We start from the raw sequence: 20777 nt of genomic DNA, 5'->3' as shown, positions 1-20777 counted from the left end.
TCAATTCACTTTCGCCCGTTTCATAGACTCATTTCATCGTTTGTGTGGGCACAGCGTTTCGGAGGAGTTTAATCCTCGGGTCCATTGTGCGCAGGGTGGACTGGCTCCCCTGAAATGGTGTGAGATTCTTCAGGATTAGTAATGTGCCAGCATTAGGAACAGGAGTAGGTCATTCAGCCTCTCAGGCCTGCCCCGCCATTCAGCTATGATATGGCTGATATGTTTCTCAACTCAATTTTCCCGCCTTTGCTCCATATCCCTTGACACCAAAAAAACAAATCCATTATTCTCGGTCTTGAAAGCTCCAATTGTTCCCCAGCCTCCACAGCCTTTTGGAGTTGCGAGAGATCCAGATTTCTACTACCCTCTTAATAATTCACATAAATTAATCTTCCGTGGACCGTGAGGTTGATTGATGTTGGACACTGTTGACTGTTGCTCTGTCGGCAAAAGACAGCTGCACACCCTCACCACACAAACAGCAGTGGCGCAAATGACCACTCAACCTGCCCTTTGGTGTTTTTGGTCGGGGAGGAATGTTGCTCAGGACAATGGGGGAAACTCTGCACTGTTGTTTGAATAGTGCCAGGGGAGCCTTTAATATGCACCTGAGCCACCAAGTGGACAGGGCCTTCAGTTAACATCTCAACCAAAATACAGCTCTGACAGCTGAGTCACTTGTAACACTGAAGTGTCAGGTCTAGGCTCTGAGCTCACACCATATAGAATCTTACAGCACAGAAGGAGGCCATTCAGCCGATCGTGCCTGTGTCGGGTTTTTCTAAGTGCTATCCAGTTAGTCCCACTCCCCTGCTCTTTGCCCATACCCCTGCGAATTTTACCTTTCCAATTATTTATCAATTCTCTTTTGAATGTTACTATTGAATCTGCTTCCACCGCCCTTTCAGGCAGTGCACTCCAGATCATAACAACTTATAAAAAAATTCTTCTTCTCTCCCCCCACCGCCCCCGGTTCATTTGACAATGATCTTAAATCCGTGTCTACTGGTTACTGACCCTCCTGCCAATGGAAACCATTTCTGCTTGGGCTTGAACTCACAAACGTCTCAACCACAGGTGAGAGATTTTTTCCCCATTGATTCTCATTGGACAAGGCAGTTTACCACCCCCTTCTCAAGGACCACATGGGCATTGCTGGCAAGTCCAGCATCTTTTGCCCATCTCTAGTTGTCCCAGAGAAGAGGTTGGTGAGCCACCTTGTCCAGCCGCTGCAGTCCGTGTGTTGAAGGTGCTCCCATCCTGTCAGTACTGGCAACTGACAGAGAGGTGAATCCCTTCACAGGATATGCAAGTGTACAGATATGCTAACTACGATTACAAAATGGCAGCCAATGGGTTCTGACAACCTTTGACCAACCTGTGTTAATAGCCATTAGCTAGGGGCAGTAAATGTAAGATAGTCATTAATAAATCCATTAAGGAGAATCTCCTTTCTTCAGAAAGTGGTGAGAATATGGAACTCGCTACCACAAGGAGTAGTTGAGCCATATAGCATAGATGCTTTTAAGGGGAAGTTGGATTAACATATGAGGGAGAAAGGAGGAGAAGGATATGCTGTTAGCATTCGAAGTAGAAAGGTGGGAGGAGGCTTGCGTGGAGCATAAACACCGGCATGGACCATTGGGGCCGAATGGCCTGTTTCTGTGCTGTAAATTCTAAGTCATTCTATGTACATTGATACTAATGGATCAGCTGTCTGCTTCCAAAGTTTCTAATTCTGATTTCAAATTTCCAAAATTTACAGTTTCTTTTAATCAGCGCTTTGGAATTGGGACACAATCGGTGCGATCAAGCAAATAGTTGTTCATACCTTGGCAGGTGGTGCCATCATTTGGCGTAAATTTCTTCTTTAGTTCTGACGACTCGTAACCTTTGACACACGTGCAGTAGTAGCTCCCATGTGTGTTGGTGCAGGTTGCATTCTGTCCACACGTTAATGTTGCATTCTGACACTCATCATCATCTGCAATCGAAACGTTACCTGTCATTAAAGCCATCAAGAAGAAGAAAGAAAGAACAACCACCGGACGTCTCAAAGTATTTTACAATTCAATGAAGTACTTTTTGAAGTGTCATCACTGTTGTAATGTAGGAAATGCGGTAGCCAATTTTGCACAGCAGGCTCCCACAAACAGCAATGTGATAGTGACCAGATAATCTGTTTTTTGGTGATGTTGCTTTGTGATGGGATAACCTCTGGCCAGGACACCGGGGATAACTCCTGCGCTCCTCTTTGGATTAGTGCCATGGGTTCTTTTACTACCACCTTAGAGAGCAGGCGGGGCCTCGGTTAAACGTTTCATCGAAAGACAGCACCTCCGAAAGTGCAGCGCTCCCTCAGCACTGCACTGGAGTGTCAGCCTAGATTTTTATGCTCAAGTCTCTGAAGTGAGACTTGACCCTACAACAATGCCCCCGTAGGCTGCACTATGTCCTGAGTGGATTAAATTTCTGCACATTGCCGGTATTTCCAATGTAAAAGCTTGTGAGCGGCTGGTGCGGGAGCTTGTCGATTACCGCGCGGCCGCCACACGCGTGCAGCGTAAAGGGAACATTTCCCCACGACTTTCTGCCTCAGGGGAGATTGTTACCGCTGATCCAAAGCTGATACCATAATAACTGGGACTGTATTATCAGGCCCATGGTGCTGCATATGCGTTTCGACTGTATTATCAGTCTTACTTTCAAATGAGACGTTAAACTGAGGCCCTGTCTGCCCTCTCAGGTGGACTTGAAAAGAACCAACGGCAATGTTTCGAAGAAGAGCATGGGAGCTCTCCCTGGTGTTCTGGCTAATATTTATCCCCCAACCAACATCAATCATAGAATCATAGAAATTTACATTACGGAAGGAAGCCATTTTGGCCCATTTGTGTCCGGTCATCTGGTCATTATCAAATTGCAGTTTGTGGGACCTATCTGTTCACAAATTGAATGCTGTTTTCCCCTACATTCGGATGAGACATTAAACTGAATTCCGATCTTCCCTCTCAGGTGAGCGTAAAGGATCCCATGCACTATTTCGAAGAAGAGTAGGGGAGTTATCCCTGGTGTCCTGGCCAATATTTATCCCTCAATCAACATAACAAAAACAGATTATCTGGTCTGTTGCATCTTGAATAAAGAGTCAGACCAGATGCTGCAAGCTCAAAGTAAAGTGTGACCGTAGTCCTTTATTACAGATCTCAGAGTGCCTCTCCAGCCTGTGAGGCCTCCTTATATACATTGTGGGATCCCTTGGGACTCCAGGGGATAAGCCCTCTGGTGGTTAGACATGATATTTACAGGTTTACATATATAACAACACTTCCTCCCCAATGTCAATAGTGTAACTATTTACAAGGTGAGTCGATCTGGGGCCTTCCCTTCCCTGGTTGATCAGCTCGGTGCAAATGCTGGTTTTGGTGAGTCATTTGTTGGGCCCTCGCTGGGCTGCTGCACAGCTGGCATTGCTGGGCTGCTGGGGGTGGTGAGTCCCGTTGGGCTGCTGTGGGTAATGGGTTCTGCTTCGAGGTCAACCGCAGGGTCGGTTGCCACTTGTGTGTGTGTTGGAGGGTCGAAAAAGGTGGAGTCTATTGTGGGTTGTTCTGGATAGTCCGTGGGTCTGAGTTTGGTTTGGTCCAGGTGTTTCCTGCAGGTGAGTCCATTTGAGAGTTTGACCACAAACACCCTACTCCCCTCTTTGGCCAACACTGTGCCAGGAAGCCACTTGGGACCTGTCCATAGTTCAACACAGGAACATTAATCTCAATTTCGCGTGACACATTTGCGTGATCATGATATGTATTCTGTTGAAGCCGCCTGCTCTCTACCTGTTCGTATGGATCAGGGTGTACGAACGAGAGCCTGTCTTAAGTGCCCTTTTCATGAGCAGTTCAGCAGGAGGGACCCCAGTGAGCGAGTGGGATCTTGTGCGGTAACTAAGCAGGACTCGCTTTAAGCGAGTCTGCAGTGAGCCTTCAGTTACCCGTTTCAAGCTCTGTTTGATTGTTTGAACTGCCCGTTCTGCCTAACCATTGGATGCTGGTTTAAACAGGGCAGATGTGACAGGTTTGATCCCATTTCGGTCATGAACTCCTTGAACTCGGCACTGGTAAAGCATGGGCCATTGTAGAAACATAGAAAATGTCACTTACAAGGATATTAGGCAGGCCGTGCGTGACAAACATGGCCCGTAGACTTTCAATGGTGGCAGTGGATGTGCTTGCCGACATTATCACACATTCAATCCATTGGGAGTACGCATCTATAACCACTAAGAACATTTTTCCCAAGAATGGGCCTGCATAGTCAACATGGACCCTGGACCACGGTTTGGAGGGCCAGGACCATAAACTTAGTGGCACCTCCCTGGGTGCATTGCTTAACTGTGAACATGTATTATATTTCTGTATGCAGGACTCTAAGTCTGCATCGATACCGGCCACCACACATGGGATCTGGCTATCGCTTTCATCAATACGATGACTGGGTGGGTGCTGTGGAGATCACTGATGAAAGTGTCCCTGCCCTTTTTTGGCACCACTACCCGATTACCCCATAGGAGGCAGTCTGCCTGTATAGACATTTCATCTTTGTGCCGCTGGTACGGCTTTATTTCCTCGTGTATCTCTAATGGGACACGAGACCAACTCCTATGGAGCAAAGTTTTTTTACTAAGGACAGTAAGGGGTCCTGGCTCGTCCAGGTTCTAATTTGTCGGGCGGTAACAGGTGATTGCTCACTCTCAAATGCTTCCATTACCATAACTAAATCTGCAGGCTGTGCCATCTCCACCCCTATGGTGGGCAATGGCAGCCTACTGAGAGCATCGGCACAGTTTTCTCTGCCTGGCCTGTGGCGGATGGCGTAGGTGTATGCGGACAACGTGAGCGCTCATCTCTGGATGCGGGCCGATGCATTCGTATTTATCCCCTTGCTTTCAGAAACGAGGGATATAAGAGGCTTATGGTCAGTTTCCAATTCAAATTTGAGCCCGAACTGATATTGGTGCATTTTCTTTACCCCATAAACACACGCTAACGCTTCTTTTTAGATCATACTGTAGGCCCTCTCAACCTTAGACAGACTTCTGGATGCATAAGCAACCGGTTGCAATTTCCCAAATGCATTAGCTTATTGCAATACACACCCGACCCCGTACGACGACGGATCAGATGCTAATACCAAACGTTTACATGGATCATACAACACAAGCAATTTGTTTGAACATAACAGCTTCCTAGCTTTCTCAAAGGCATTTTCTTGGCTTTTACCCCATACCCATTCATCTTCTTTACGCAGTAAAGAGTGCAGGGGTTCTAACAATGTGCTAAGACCTGGTAAGAAGTTACCAAAATATTTCAGGAGTACTAGAAACGACCGGAGCCCCGTCACGTTCTGTGGTCTCAGTGCGTTCTTGATTGCCTCCGTCTTCGAATCGGTGGGCCTGATGCTGTCCGCCGCGATTCTTCTCCCCAGGAACTTCACTTCAGGCACCAGGGAAATGAACTTTGAGCGTTTTAGCCTGAACCCCACAAGATTAAGCCAACTAAGATCCTCCTCCAGGTTCTGCAGGTGCTCGACGGTGTCCCGACCTGTAACCAAGATGTCGTCCTGGAAGACCACAGTGCACGGGACCGACTTCAGCAAGCTTTCCATGTCCCTCTGGAATATTGCTGCGGCCAATTGGATCCCAAATGGGCATCTGTTGTAAATGAAGAGACCTTTGTGCGTGTTGATGCAGGTGAGGCCTTTCGATGATTCCTCCAGCTCCTGCGTGAGGTAGGGTGAGGTCAAGTCCAGCTTCGTGAACGTTTTCCCTCCCGCCAGCGATGCAAATAGGTCGTCTGCCTTCGGTAGCGTGTATTGATCCTGCAGTGAGAAATGATTGGTAGTTACTTTATAATCACCACAGATTCTGACGGTGCCGTCTCCCTTGAGGACTGGAACAATTGGACTGGCCCACTCATTGAATTCGATCGGCGAAATGATGCCTTCTCGTTACAGCCTGTCCAGTTCGATCTCCATCCTCTCGCTCATCATATAAGGTACCACTCTCGCCTTGTGATGGATGGGTCGCGCCCCCGGAATCAAATGGATCTGCACTTTTCCTCCTTGGAACTTCCCGATGCCTAGTTCGAACAGCGACGGGAACTTGTTTGGGACCTGGGAACACGAGGTGTCGTCGATGGATGAAAGCGCTCGGACATCGTCCCAGTTCCAGCATATCTTTACCAGCCAGCTCCTGCCGAACAGTGTGGGGCCAGCGCCCGGTACCACCCAGAGTGGTAATTCGTGCACCGCTCCATCGTTGGAGATCTTTATGGTAGCACTGCCAATTACGGGAATCAGTTCCTTTGTGTATGTTCTCAGTTTAGTACGAATGGGAGTCAGGACCTTGAGACCTCGCTGCACCACAATTTATCAAAAGTCTTTTTGCTCATTATGGACTGGCTTGTGCCCATGTCCAGCTCCATGGACACCGGGAGTCCATTTAATTCAACCTTCAGCATTATCGGGGGACACTTTGTGGTAAATGTGTGCACCTCTGCCTCCTCAGTCTGAGGCTCTGGTTCATCGTGATCCACCGTGGATCTGTCCTCCTCTGCAACATGGCGGTTTGCAGGATTAGCAGCTCGCCTGCACATACGTTGGAGGTGTCCCATTGATCCACATCCCTTGCAAACGTATCCTTTGAAGCAGCATGAGTGGAAATGATGATCACCCCCGCAGTGCCAACAGGATGTTAATGGCCTTGTATTCACCACCCTTGATGGTGGACTCTGAGTCATCTGCGGACGTGCAGCTGCAGGTGTGTAAGACCTGCCTTGTACCTTTCGATTCGAAAACAACGTTACTTTGTTCACAGTACTTGCAGCAGCACTCGTGTGCTGAGAAATTTGTTTGGTATTGTCACTGGTGGAGATAAACGCCTGGGCTATCGCCATGGCTTTATTCAAGGTTGGGATCTCTACAGTCAAAAGTTTGCGAAGTATTACTTCATGGTCAATGCCAAGTGCAAAGAAGTCCCTGAGCATGTGCTCCAAGTGTCCTTCAAATTCACAATATCCTGCAAGGTGCCTTAGCTCGGCGACATAGCTCACCACTTCCTGGCCTTCAGACCTCTTGTACGTGTAGAACCGATACCTTGCATCAGAACGCTTTCCTTTGGGTTTAGATGCTCCTAGACCAGTGTGCACGATTCATCGTACGACTTGTCTGTGGGCTTCGCTGGAGCGAGCAGATTTTTCATGAGGCCATACGTTGGTGCCCCGCAAACGGTGAGGAGGATCGCCCTTCGTTTGGCAGCGTTCGCTTCTCCTTCCAGCTCGTTGGCCACGAAGTATTGGTCGAGTCACTCCACGATGGTTTCCCAATCATCTCCCACCAAGAATTTCTCCAGGATGCCCACGGTTCTCTGCATTGTTGTGGTGGGGTTTGTCATTTGTTTCTCATCGCCAGTTGTTACGTCTTGCATAAAGAGTCAGACCAGATGCTGCAAGCTCAAAGTAAGTGTGACCATAGTCCTTTATTACAGATCTCAGAGTGCCTCTCCAGCCTGTGAGGCCTCCTTATGTACAGATGCTCCCAAGGGACTCCAGGGGATGAGCCCTCTGGTGATTAGATATGATATTTACAGGTTTACATACATAACCTGGTCAATCTCACATTGCTGTTTGTGGGAGCTTGCTTGTGTGCAAATTGGCTGCTGCGTTTCCCACTTTACAACAGTGACTTTACTTCAAAATTATAATTGTAAAGCGTTTTGAGACGTCTGGTGGCCGTGAAAGGCATTATATAAATTCAATCTTTCTTTCTTCTTTACATTACAACAGTGAGTACATTACAAAAAAATACTTTATTCGCTGTAAAGCGCTTTGGGATGCCCTGAGATTGTGAAAAGCGCGATATAAATGCAAGTTCCTGCTTCTTTATCATCTTTCAAACTTGTTCCCATTGAATCTGTGGGTCAACACGGGGGTTGCAAGTGGCCAGCAGATTATTGGCTGTCTGAGGCCGGACATACCACAAGCTGCGAGAACAGTGCCGCCAGAATTAGAACTTCAATATTTCTTTCAGCACTTTTTGTCTTATTGGTTGGAATTTTAACTTTCAGATCCATTGGGAGCGGAGGCGTGGTGGATGGGGAGTGGGGCGGGGGGGAGGGTGGGAGAGGGAGCGGGGGATGTGCCAGCGGAGAGCGGGGAAAGTTCGGATTTTAACTGTAAGGCGTTCATGTGACATCACGGACAGGTCCCCCGCCCAGAGGTCAGCCTGATTGACAGGCTTGGCTTCCAGTTGAATGGGGAACAATGGACTAGAGGCCGGAGACCCAGGTAGGTGTGAGTCCCGACAACGGTGGGGTGGGGGTGATCTGATCCCAGGAGGTTTCGATCCCTGACCTTGGGGGCTGGGGTCCAATCCCCAAACTCGGGGGGTGGGGGTGATCCAATCCCGGGCGTTCCGATCCCCAACCTTGGGATGGGGGGGCGTGTCCGATCCCGGGCACTCTGATCCCCAACGTCAGGGTAGGAGGGTGCGGTTCGATCCCCGACCAGACCACAGGGGGATGTTTCCGATCTCTGACCCAGGGGGTTCCGAACCCTGATGGGGTCCGATCCTTGACCCGGGGTTGGGGGAGCGATTTGAATGGAGCGGGGTCGGGGGGGGGAAGATGGTGGGGGAGGTTGGGTGACGGGAGCAAGCTCTCTTCCTCCCGGCCCACAAGGATTGCTCCCCGAGGCTGTCCTCCCTTTGTCTCGCTGCAGTAGCCGAGAATCCCGAGGCCCAGGACCCCGGCCACAGTTAAATCCGAGGTGTCCAGGCTCTTATAATACATTGCCAACCCACCTTCTGGGAGCTGTTTGGCTGCCCGCCCTGTTCTGCCTCCAGTAAAAACGGAAGTGAGTGGATTAGGAATCGGGGATTGAGGATTCTATCACTTCACACACCCACCCGAACCCAACTCTCACATTTTTGGAGTAAAAATACTCCCCATTACTTCTGTTGCTGAAAACGAATAAAAACATTTTTTAAACTGATGTACAATTTTACTTTGTGTAATTGAACCTGACCTTTGGAAATTGGGATTGGATATTATTCAGTGTGTCTGTATTCGTCAAGGATCTCTAGAAGTGTGGATATTGGTCAGGAGTCGACATAAGACATAAGAAATAGGATCAGGAGTAGGCCATTCAGACACACGAGCATGATCTGCCATTTAATAAGATCATGGCTGATCTGATCTTGGGCTCAGCTCCACTTCCCTGTCCGCTCCCCATAACCCTTATTGTTCAAAAATCTGTCTATCTCCACCTTAAATATATTAAATGGCCCAGCCTCCACAGCTCTCTGTGGCAGAGAATTTTACAGATTTACGACCATCTGAGAGAAGAAATTCCTCCTCATCTCAGTTCTAAATGCAAAACCCCTGATTCTTAAACTCTGCCCCTCAGTTCTAGATCCCCACATGCTTACTGCATCTACCTTGTTGAGCCCCCTCAGTATTATATGTTTCAATATGATCAACTCTCATTCTTCTGAACTCCAATGACTATAGGTCCAACCTGCTCAACCTATCTTCATCTCAGTAATCAAGCGAGTGAACCTTCTCTGAACGGCCTTCAATGCAAGCATATCCTTCCTTAAATACGGAGATCAAAACTGTACGCAGTACTCTAGGTGTGGTCTCTGGGAGTGTGGATATTATTCGGGGGTCTCTGGGAGTGTGGATATTATTTGGGGGTCTCTGGGAGTGTGTACCTTATCCGGGGTCTCTGGGAGTGTGGATATTATTCGGGGTCTCTGGGAGTGTGGATATTATTCGGGAGTCTCTGGGAGTGTGGATATTATTCGGGGGTCTCTGGGAGTGTGGATATTATTCGGGGTCTTTGGGAGTGTGGATATTATTCGGGAGTCTCTGGGAGTGTGGATATTATTCGGGGGTCTCTGGGAGTGTGGATATTATTCGGGGTCTTTGGGGTTATGCATATTGATCGGGGTCTCTGGGAGTGTGGATATTATTCGGGAGTCTCTGGGAGTGTGGATATTATTCGGGGTCTCTGGGAGTGTGGATATTATTCGGGAGTCTCTGGGAGTGTGGATATTATCCGGGGTCTCTGGGAGTGTGTACCTTATCCGGGGTTTCTGGGAGTGTGGATATTATTCGGGAGTCTCTGGGAGTGTGGATATTATTCGTGGTGTCTGGGAGTGTGTACCTTATCCGGGGTCTCTGGGAGTGTGGATATTATTCAGGGGTCTCTGGGAGTGTGGATATTATTCGGGGTCTCTGGGAGTGTGTACCTTATCCGGGGTCTCTGGGAGTGTGGATATTATTCGGGGGTCTCTGGGAGTGTGGATATTATTCGGGAGTCTCTGGGAGTGTGGACATTATTCGGGGTCTCTGGGAGTGTGGATATTATCCGGGGTCTCTGGGAGTGTGGATATTATTCGGAAGTCTCTGGGAGTGTGGATATTATTCGGGGGTCTCTGGGTGTGTGCATATTATTCGGGGGTCTCTGGGAGTGTGGATATTATTCAGGGGTCTCTGGGAGTGTGGATATTATTCGGGGTCTCTGGGAGTGTGGATATTATTTGGGGGTCTCTGGGAGTGTGGATATTATTCGGGGTCTCTGGGAGTGTGGATATTATTTGGGGGTCTCTGGGAGTGTGGATATTATTTGGGGGTCTCTGGGAGTGTGGATATTATTCGGGGGTCTCTGGGGGTGTGGATATTATTTGGGGTCTCTGGGAGTGTGGATATTATTTGGGGGTCTCTGGGAGTGTGGATATTATTCGGGGTCTCTAGGAGTGTGGATATTATTCGGGGGTCTCTGGGAGTGTGGATATTATTTGGGGGTCTCTGGCAGTGTGGATATTATTCGGGGGTCTCTGCGAGTGTGGATATTATTTGGAGTTCTCTGGGACTGTGGATATTATTCGGGGTCTCTGGGAGTGTGGATATTATTCGGGGGTCTCTGGGAATGTGGATATTATTCAGGGGTCTCTGGGAGTGTGGATATTATTCGGGGGTCTCTGGAAGTGTGGATATTATTCGGGGGTCTCTGGGAGTGTGGATATTATTCGTGGGTCTCTGGGAGTGTGGATAATATTCGGGGGTCTCTGGGAGTGTGGATATTATTCGGGGGTCTCTGTGATTGTGGATATTATTCAGGGGTCTCTGGGAGTGTGGATATTATTCAGGGGTCTCTGGGAGTGTGGATATTATTAGGGGGTCTCTGGGAATGTGTACCTTATCCGGGGCCTCTTGGAGTGTGAATATTATTTGGGGGTCTCTGGGAGTGTGGATATTATTCAGGGGTCTCTGGGAGTGTGGATATTATTCGGGAGTCTCTGGGAGTGTGGATATTATTCAGGGGTCTCTGGGAGTGTGGATATTATTCTGGGTCTCTGGGAGTGTGGATATTATTCGGAAGTCTCTGGGACTGTGGATATTATTAGGGGGTCTCTGGGAATGGGTACCTTATCCGGGGCCTCTTGGAGTGTGAATATTATTTGGGGGTCTCTGGGAGTGTGGATATTATTCGGGGGTCTCTGGGAGTGTGGATATTATTCGGGAGTCTCTGGGAGTGTGGATATTATTCAGGTGTCTCTGGGAGTGTGGATATTATTCTGGGTCTCTGGGAGTGTGGATATTATTCGGGAGTCTCTGGGATTGTGGATATTATTCGGGGGTCTCTGGGAGTGTGGATATTATTCGGGGTCTCTGGGAGTGTGGATATTATTCAGGAGTCTCTGGGAGTGTGGATATTATTAGGGGGTCTCTGGGAATGTGTACCTTATCCGGGGTCTCTGGGAGTGTGGATATTATTTGGGGGTCTCTGGGAGTGTGAATATTATTCGGGGGTCTCTGGGAGTGTGGATATCATTCGGGGTCTCTGGGAGTGTGGATATTATTCGGGGGTCTCTGGGAGTGTGGATATTATTCGGGGGTCACTGGGAGTGTGGATATTATTCGGGGGTCTCTGGGGGTGTGGATATTATTCGGGGGTTTCTGGGAGTGTGGATATTATTCGGGGGTCTCTGGGAGTGTGGATATTATTAGGGGGTCTCTGGGAGTGTGGATATTATTAGGGGGTCTCTGGGAGTGTGGATATTATTCGGGGGTCTCTGGGAGTGTGTACCTTATCCGGGGTCTCTGGGAGTGTGGATATTATTCGGGAGTCTCTGGGGGTGTGGATATTATTTGGGGTCTCTGGGAGTGTGGATATTATTTGGGGGTCTCTGGGAGTGTGGATATTATTCGGGGTCTCTAGGAGTGTGGATATTATTCGGGGGTCTCTGGGATTGTGGATATTATTTGGGGGTCTCTGGCAGTGTGGATATTATTCGGGGGTCTCTGGGAGTGTGGATATTATTTGGAGTTCTCTGGGACTGTGGATATTATTCGGGGGTCTCTGGGAGTGTGGATATTATTCGGGGTCTCTGGGAGTGTGGATATTATTCAGGAGTCTCTGGGAGTGTGGATATTATTAGGGGGTCTCTGGGAGTGTGGATATTATTCAGGAGTCTCTGGGAGTGTGGATATTATTAGGGGGTCTCTGGGAATGTGTACCTTATCCGGGGTCTCTGGGAGTGTGGATATTATTTGGGGGTCTCTGGGAGTGTGAATATTATTCGGGGGTCTCTGGGAGTGTGGATATCATTCGGGGTCTCTGGGAGTGTGGATATTATTCGGGGGTCTCTGGGAGTGTGGATATTATTCGGGGGTCACTGGGAGTGTGGATATTATTCGGGGGTCTCTGGGGGTGTGGATATTATTCGGGGGTTTCTGGGAGTGTGGATATTATTCGGGGGTCTCTGGGAGTGTGGATATTATTAGGGGGTCTCTGGGAGTGTGGATATTATTAGGGGGTCTCTGGGAGTGTGGATATTATTCGGGGGTCTCTGGGAGTGTGTACCTTATCCGGGGTCTCTGGGAGTGTGGATATTATTCGGGAGTCTCTGGGGGTGTGGATATTATTTGGGGTCTCTGGGAGTGTGGATATTATTTGGGGGTCTCTGGGAGTGTGGATATTATTCAGGGGTCTCTGGGAGTGTGGATATTATTCGGGGGTCTCTGGGAGTGTGGATATTATTCGGGGGTCTCTGGGAGTGTGGATATTATTCGTGGGTCTCTGGGAGTGTGGATAATATTCGGGGGTCTCTGGGAGTGTGGATATTATTTGGGGGTCTCTGGGAGTGTGGATATTATTCGGGGGTCTCTGTGATTGTGGATATTATTCGGGGGTCTCTGGGAGTGTGGATATTATTCAGGGGTCTCTGGGAGTGTGGATATTAAGGGGGTCTCTGGGAATGTGTACCTTATCCGGGGCCTCTTGGAGTGTTGGTATTATTCAGGGGTCTCTGGGAGTGTGGATATTATTCTGGGTCTCTGGGAGTGTGGATATTATTCGGGAGTCTCTGGGATTGTGGATATTATTCGGGGGTCTCTGGGAGTGTGGATATTATTCGGGGTCTCTGGGAGTGTGGATATTATTCAGGAGTCTCTGGGAGTGTGGATATTATTAGGGGGTCTCTGGGAATGTGTACCTTATCCGGGGTCTCTGGGAGTGTGGATATTATTTGGGGGTCTCTGGGAGTGTGAATATTATTCGGGGGTCTCTGGGAGTGTGGATATCATTTGGGGTCTCTGGGAGTGTGGATATTATTCGGGGGTCTCTGGGAGTGTGGATATTATTCGGGGGTCACTGGGAGTGTGGATATTATTCGGGGGTCTCTGGGGGTGTGGATATTATTCGGGGGTTTCTGGGACTGTGGATATTATTCAGGGGTCTCTGGGAGTGTGGATATTATTTGGGGGTCTCTGGGAGTGTGGATATTATTCGGGGGTCTCTGGGAGTGTGGATATTATTCGGGGGTCTCTGGGAGTGTGGATATTAGTCGGGGGTCTCTGGGAGTGTGGATATTATTTGGGGGTCTCTGGGAGTGTGGATATTATTCGGGGGTCTCTGTGATTGTGGATATTATTCGGGGGTCTCTGGGAGTGTGGATATTATTCGGGGGTCTCTGGGAGTGTGGATATTATTCAGGGGTCTCTGGGAGTGTGGATATTATTCGGGGGTCTCTGGGAGTGTGGATATTATTCGGGGGTCTCTGGGAGTGTGGATATTATTCGGGGGTCTCTGGGAGTGTGGATATTATTTGGGGGTCTCTGGGAGTGTGGATATTATTCGGGGGTCTCTGTGATTGTGGATATTATTCGGGGGTCTCTGGGAGTGTGGATATTATTCAGGGGTCTCTGGGTGTGTGGATATTATTAGGGGGTCTCTGGGAATGTGTACCTTATCCGGGGTCTCTTGGAGTGTGAATATTATTTGGGGGTCTCTGGGAGTGTGGATATTATTCGGGGGTCTCTGGGAGTGTGGATATTATTCGGGAGTCTCTGGGAGTGTGGATATTATTCAGGGGTCTCTGGGAGTGTGGATATTATTCGGGGTCTCTGGGAGTGCGGATATTATTCGGGGGTCTCTGGGATTGTGGATATTATTCGGGGGTCTCTGGGAGTGTGGATATTATTCGGGGTCTCTGGGAGTGTGGATATTATTCAGGAGTCTCTGGGAGTGTGGATATTATTAGGGGGTCTCTGGGAATGTGTACCTTATCCGGGGTCTCTGGGAGTGTGGATATTATTTGGGGGTCTCTGGGAGTGTGGATATTATTCGGGGGTCTCTGGGAGTGTGGATATCATTCGGGGTCTCTGGGAGTGTGGATATTATTCGGGGGTCTCTGGGAGTGTGGATATTATTCGGGGGTCACTGGGAGTGTGGATATTATTCGGGGGTCTCTGGGGGTGTTGATATTATTCTGGGGTTTCTGGGAGTGTGGATATTATTCGGGGGTCTCTGGGAGTGTGGATATTATTAGGGGGTCTCTGGGAGTGTGGATATTATTAGGGGGTCTCTGGGAGTGTGGATATTATTCGGGGGTCTCTGGGAGTGTGTACCTTATCCGGGGTCTCTGGGAGTGTGGATATTATTCGGGAGTCTCTGGGAGTGTGTACCTTATCCGGAGTCTCTGGGAGTGTGGATATTATTCTGGGTCTTTGGGGTTATGCATATTGATCGGGGTCTCTGGGAGTTTGGATATTATTCCGGGGTCTCTGGGAGTGTCTCATTATTAGAAGGGGGTCCCCAGGTAAGTTTTGATGTTAGCAGCGGGTCCCTGGGATTGACATAATGTGAACAGAGGGTCCCTGGTATTACAATTTTCTCAGCAGGAGTTTATATTACTTTGTCAATTTTCACTGAGGCTCTTCATGCAGAAAACTCGAAACAACTGTGAGAAATATCGCCTTGTCGGAGTATTTTTAATAGCGTTGAAGTGAAGCATCGTCCTTGCCGCGCTGGCCGATTGGGGATTCAGGGACTGGGCCATGAATGCGGCTTTGCCAGAATCCTGTGAAGAAATTATCTAAAAATCCTCTTTGTTTGTTTTTGCTGACTTCCTCCCTTGTGTGACAATGCACAAATTGAACAGCATTCAATGGGATATCCTCAATTTCCCCTTCTGGGACGCTGAAGTCAACTTATCGCACAATGAAAATCCTGCTCCTCCACCCCACCCCACTCAATCTCTCTGTTGTCACTTTAGCCATGTGAAGGACACAATATTACAAAGAATGAAGGATGATAACTGTGATGGTAACATGGTGAGATACCACCGATGTCAACTTGCTCAGCCTTAACATTGTAACGTGACAACCAAAGAGCAATGGAGACATCAAATAAAGTTGTTTTTATATCCAACCCAGAGACAGGTGAGCTTCAAATTCAATTTCAAAATACTTACATGCTGGTGAGTGGGTGGCCAAGTGAGTTAAAGCCACACTTGTGAACTGTCCCTTCACCCCGGGGAACTGGGTTTCAAGCCTGTCCAAATATTGTGGATACATTTCTCTTCACACTTCAGAAAATCTGAACTGCTTTCTGGCAGCCACATATTGGGAGCAGAGTACAAAGTCACCACCAAGTAACGTGGTGGCTCCGAAAGATTATATTGACATCAAGAACTGAAACATCACGGAGGTGAAATTGGGCTTTGTCGGTAATGTAAAATGGACGATAGCAAGTTGTTTTAGACCCAGCCCGTTTTTCTTGTTCATCGAAGTCAAAGGAACAGGAGTTGACCATTCAGCACGTCGAGCCTGTTACGTCATTCAATGAGATCATGGCTGATCTGTATCTCAGCTCTATTTACCCATCTTGGTTCCATATCCCTTAATATCCGTAACTGACAAAAATCTATTCGACTCAGTTTTGAGATTTTTAATTGATTCCTAACCTCAATCCTTTGGCAGGAGAGAGTTTCAGATTTCCAATAATCTTCGTGTGAAGAAGTGCTTCCTGACATCACCTCTGAACGGCCTCGCTTTAATTTAAAGAGGAAATAGTTTCTCTCTATCTACTCTATTAAATCCTTTAATCATCTGCAAATACCTCAATCAGATCACCCCTTAATCTTCTATACTCAAGCGAATACAAACCTAGTCTATGCCATCTGATAATATTACCGTTTAAGCCCTGGTATCATTCTGGTGAATCTGCACTGCGCTCCCTCCAAGGTCAGTATATATTCTTCATTCGGTTCACCTTCGCATGCTTTGCACTATCTTCGAAGATTAATTTCAGCCCCTGTGCACGCACATCATTTGTGAGCAGGGTAGACTGGCTCCCCCGAAATGATGTGAGTTTTTTCAGGAATCTTAAGCAACCTCATTGAGGTACATTCAGGATTAGAGGCAGCTGGGCAAACTCAGATTATTACTTAACTGGAAATGAAAGCTGGGAGCTCCTTGACTGTTTGGCTCAGTTGCTTGCTGATCTTACCAGCTGATCGACAGTGGAGTCTGTTTGATTCCTTATCAGTCCCTTTCCTTTATTAAACTGCACTATCATAGAAGCATAGAATGATATAGCACAGGTGGCAGCCATTCGGCCCATTGTGCCTGTGCCGGCTCTTTGAAAGCGTGATCCGACTTGTCCCTCTCCCCTGCTCTTTCCCACTAGCCCTGCATATTTTCCATATTGAAGAAGTATATCAAATATTACATCTGTGCTTACTGGGTTAATCCAAAATATAGTACCGTTGGTTCAATTTTCCCGAATATTAATCCTCAGTAGGAACATTAAATAACTTCAAAGCAGATTGTATCACAGCTGCAATTTTACAGGGAATTTATTTCAAGTGAAAAGTTTTGGAGAATAATATTTCTGAAGCACAGTAAATGTAGTTATTATATTTAGTGATAACACAAGGTAAATATTGTATTAAACAGCATCAACTATAAAAATAGTACCTTCTCCAACAAGTCATATTACAGATTCAATGCACAGTTCCTCAGCTGCAATGCTAACCTGTTGGGAGCTGCCCTCTACCCAATCATCTATATCATTCTCACCCCTGTGCTTTCTGACCTACATTGGCTCTCAGTCCAGCAATGCCTCAAATTTAAAATTCTCATCCTTGTGTTCCAATCCCTCCCAGGCCCTAGTCCCTTCCCTATTCTCTATAACCTCCTCCAGCCCTACAACCCTCCAAGATCTCTGTGTTCCTCCAATTCAGGCCTCTTGTACATCCGCGATTTCCTTCACTCCTCCATTGGCAGCCGTGTCTTCAGCTGGCCAGGCTCGAAGTTCTGGAATTTCCTCCCTAAACCTCTCTGCCTTTGTGCCTTTCTTTTTTACCTTTAAGACGCTTCTTAAATCGCACCCCTTTGGCCAAGCTTTAGATATGTTTGAGTACCCCCTTGGTGTTAAATTTTGTTTGATAATGTTCCTGTGAGGCGCCTTGGGATGTTTTACTATGTTAAAGGTGCTATATAAATGCAAATTGTTGTTGTAGAAGGGCTAGGGCAGCAGGCACTTGGGAACATCATCACTTTCAACCTCCCTTCCAAGTCACACATCATCCTCACTTGGACATATATTGCCGTTCCTTCATTGTCACTGGGTCAAAATCCTGGAACTCCCTGATTAAAGGCACTGTGTGAGTACCTTTACTACACAGACTGCAGCAGCTCACAAATAAGGCCCACCACCTTCTCAAGGGAAATTGGGATGGGGAGTAAATGGCAACCTTACCATTTCCCAAGAATTTTTTATTTTTAAATCCACATACCTGCAGTTTGGTGCATAGCAATCAAGAGTGGGAAATATGGTCTATTTATTGCAAAGGGGATGGAGTATAAAAGCAGGGAAGTCTTGTTACAGCTGTACAGGGTATTGGTGAGGCCACACCTGGAATACTGCGTGCAGTTTTGGTTTCCATATTTACGAAAAGATATACTTGCTTTGGAGGCAGTTCAGAGAAGGTTCACCAGGTTGATTCCGGGTATGAGGGGGTTGACTTATGAGGAAAGGTTGAGTAAGTTGGGCCTCTACTCATTGGAATTCAGAAGAATGAGAGGTAATCTTTTCGAAATGTATACGATTATGAGGGGGCTTGACAAGGTACATGCAGAGAAGATGTTTCCACTGGTGGGGGAAACTAGAACTAGAGGGCATGATCTTAGAATAAGAGGCCGCCCATTTAGAATTGAGATGAGGAGGAATTTCTTCTCTCAGTGGGTTGTGAATCTATGGAATTCGCTGCCTCAGAGAGCTATGGAAGCTGGGACATTAAATAAATTTAAGACAGAAATAGACAGTTTCTTAAACGATAAGGGGATAAGGGGTTATGGGGAGCGGGCAGGAAAGGGGAGCTGCGTCCATGATCTTATTGAATGGTGGATCAGGCTCGAGGGGCCGTATGGCCTACTCCTGCTCCTATTTCTTATGTTCTTATGTTTTTATGTTATCCCCTCCCTAACCCAAGGACAATAGAGGACACTGTAGATCTCTCACTGCCAACATAGCTGAACTCAGCCAATTTAACATGGAATTTAACTCATCCAAAGATGGAACCAGAGTTATGTGGAGGGGCTAGAGAAGCTGGGATTGTTCTCCATAGAGCAGAGAAGATTAAGGGGAGATTTAATAGAGATGTTCAAAATCATGAAGGGCTTTGATTGAATAAAAAGGTGAAACTGTTCCCACTGGCAGGCGGGTCGGTAACCAGAGAACACAGATCTAGGCGATTTTCAAAAGAACCAGTGGGAGATGAGGAGAATTTTTTTTACTCAGCGAGTTATTTTGATCAGGAATGCACCACCTGAAAGGGTGGTGAAAGCAGATTCAATCGTAACTTTCAAAATGGAATTGAATATATACTTTCATAGAATGAAATTGCAGGGCTATTGGGAAAGAGCAGGGGAGTGGAACTATTTGGAGAGCTCTTTCAAAGGGCCAGCACAGACATGATGGGCCAAATAGCTGCCTTCCGTGGGGTATTATTCCATGATTCTATGCTCTTCTCCTGTACACCAAAAGTTATTATTAGGGACACACATGTCATTTCATTTTGAATCAGTTCTCATTTAGCATGCCTTTAAGATTTTGGCTTGAAATAGCACACAAAGGAGATGACACCAAATTGGGCAGTGGGGGGCAAGGGGAGGGAGGTGGGGCTGTCAAAACTGAGGATGAATGCAACAAATTACAAGAAGACATTAATAAACTTGCAGATTGGGCACATAATTGGCAAATGAATTTTAACACAGATAAATGTGAGGTAGAAAAACAGGGAAGAATCATGGAAGAAAAACAGGGAGGTCACATATTACTTGGAAAATACGAATCTAACTGGGGTGGAAGAGCAAAGGGATCTCAGAGTACAAATACACAAATCACTAAAAATAGCGACACAGGTCATAAAAAAGCAAACCAGGCACGAGGGTTTATTTCTAGAGATATAAAATTCGGCAACACTGCGCCCGTTTTTTTTCCGATATTTCACCGTTATTGGCAAAAACGGTGCGGCGGGGAATTCGGAGAAGTCTTGCGTCGGCAGTCTTTAAGTACCACTGGGAAGAGGACCACCACTGTGCAAGACTCGAAATATCGCTTTTGCCAAAAATTTGGTTCACAGTGCACCCATATTTAGGACGAACAAAACGGCCAGGTAAAAAGCTGCGTTGCAGCCCTTGGAGCAGCGGTAATAAGAACATAAGAACATAAGAAGTAGGAGCAGGAGTAGGCCATATGGCCCCTCGAACCGGCTCCGCCATTCAATAAGATAATGGCTGAACTGATCATAGACTCAGGTCCACTTCCCTGCCCGTTCCCCATCACCGGTTATTCCCTTATCGTTTAAGAAACTGGCTATTTCTGTCTTAAATTTATTCAATGTCCCAGCTTCCACAGCTCTCTCAGGCAGCGAATTCCACAGATTCACAACCCTCTGAGAGAAGAAATTTCTCCTCATTTCAGTTTTAAATGGGCGGCCCCTTATTCTAAGATTACGCCCTCTGGTTCTCGTCTCCCCTATCAGTGGACATATCCTCTCTGCATCCACCTTGTCAAGCCCCCTCATAATCTTATACGTTTCGATAAGATCACCTCTCATCCTTCTGAATTCCAATGAGTAGAGGCCCAACCTACTCAACCTTTCCTCATAGGTCAACCCCCTTATCTCCGGAATCAACCTAGTGAACCTTCTCTGAACTGCCTCCAAAGCAGTATATCCTTTCGTAAATATGGAAACCAAAACTGCACGCAGTATTCCAGGTGTGGCCTCACCAATACCCTGTATAACTGTAGCAAGACTTCCCTGCTTTTATACTCCATCCCCTTTGCAATAAAGGCCAAGATTCCATTGGCCTTCCTGATCATTTGCTGTACCTGCATACTATCCTTTTGTGTTTCATGCACAAGTAC

General features: G+C 47.2%; 1 protein-coding gene across 1 annotated transcript in view; it reads right to left on the bottom strand.

The window, feature by feature from the left end:
• The window catches only part of adgrl4 (adhesion G protein-coupled receptor L4), a 159301-nt gene that overhangs the window by 82019 nt on the left and 56505 nt on the right, over nt 1-20777 (bottom strand). The window contains exon 3 of the mRNA XM_070886523.1: nt 1832-1984. Within this exon, the coding sequence (XP_070742624.1) occupies nt 1832-1984 (153 nt within the window). The remainder of the gene's footprint in view (nt 1-1831; nt 1985-20777) is intronic.

Source organism: Pristiophorus japonicus, chromosome 8 (assembly GCF_044704955.1).
Source record: "Pristiophorus japonicus isolate sPriJap1 chromosome 8, sPriJap1.hap1, whole genome shotgun sequence".
NCBI lineage: Eukaryota > Metazoa > Chordata > Chondrichthyes > Pristiophoridae > Pristiophorus > Pristiophorus japonicus.
This window is presented reverse-complemented; position numbering and strand designations above follow the sequence as displayed.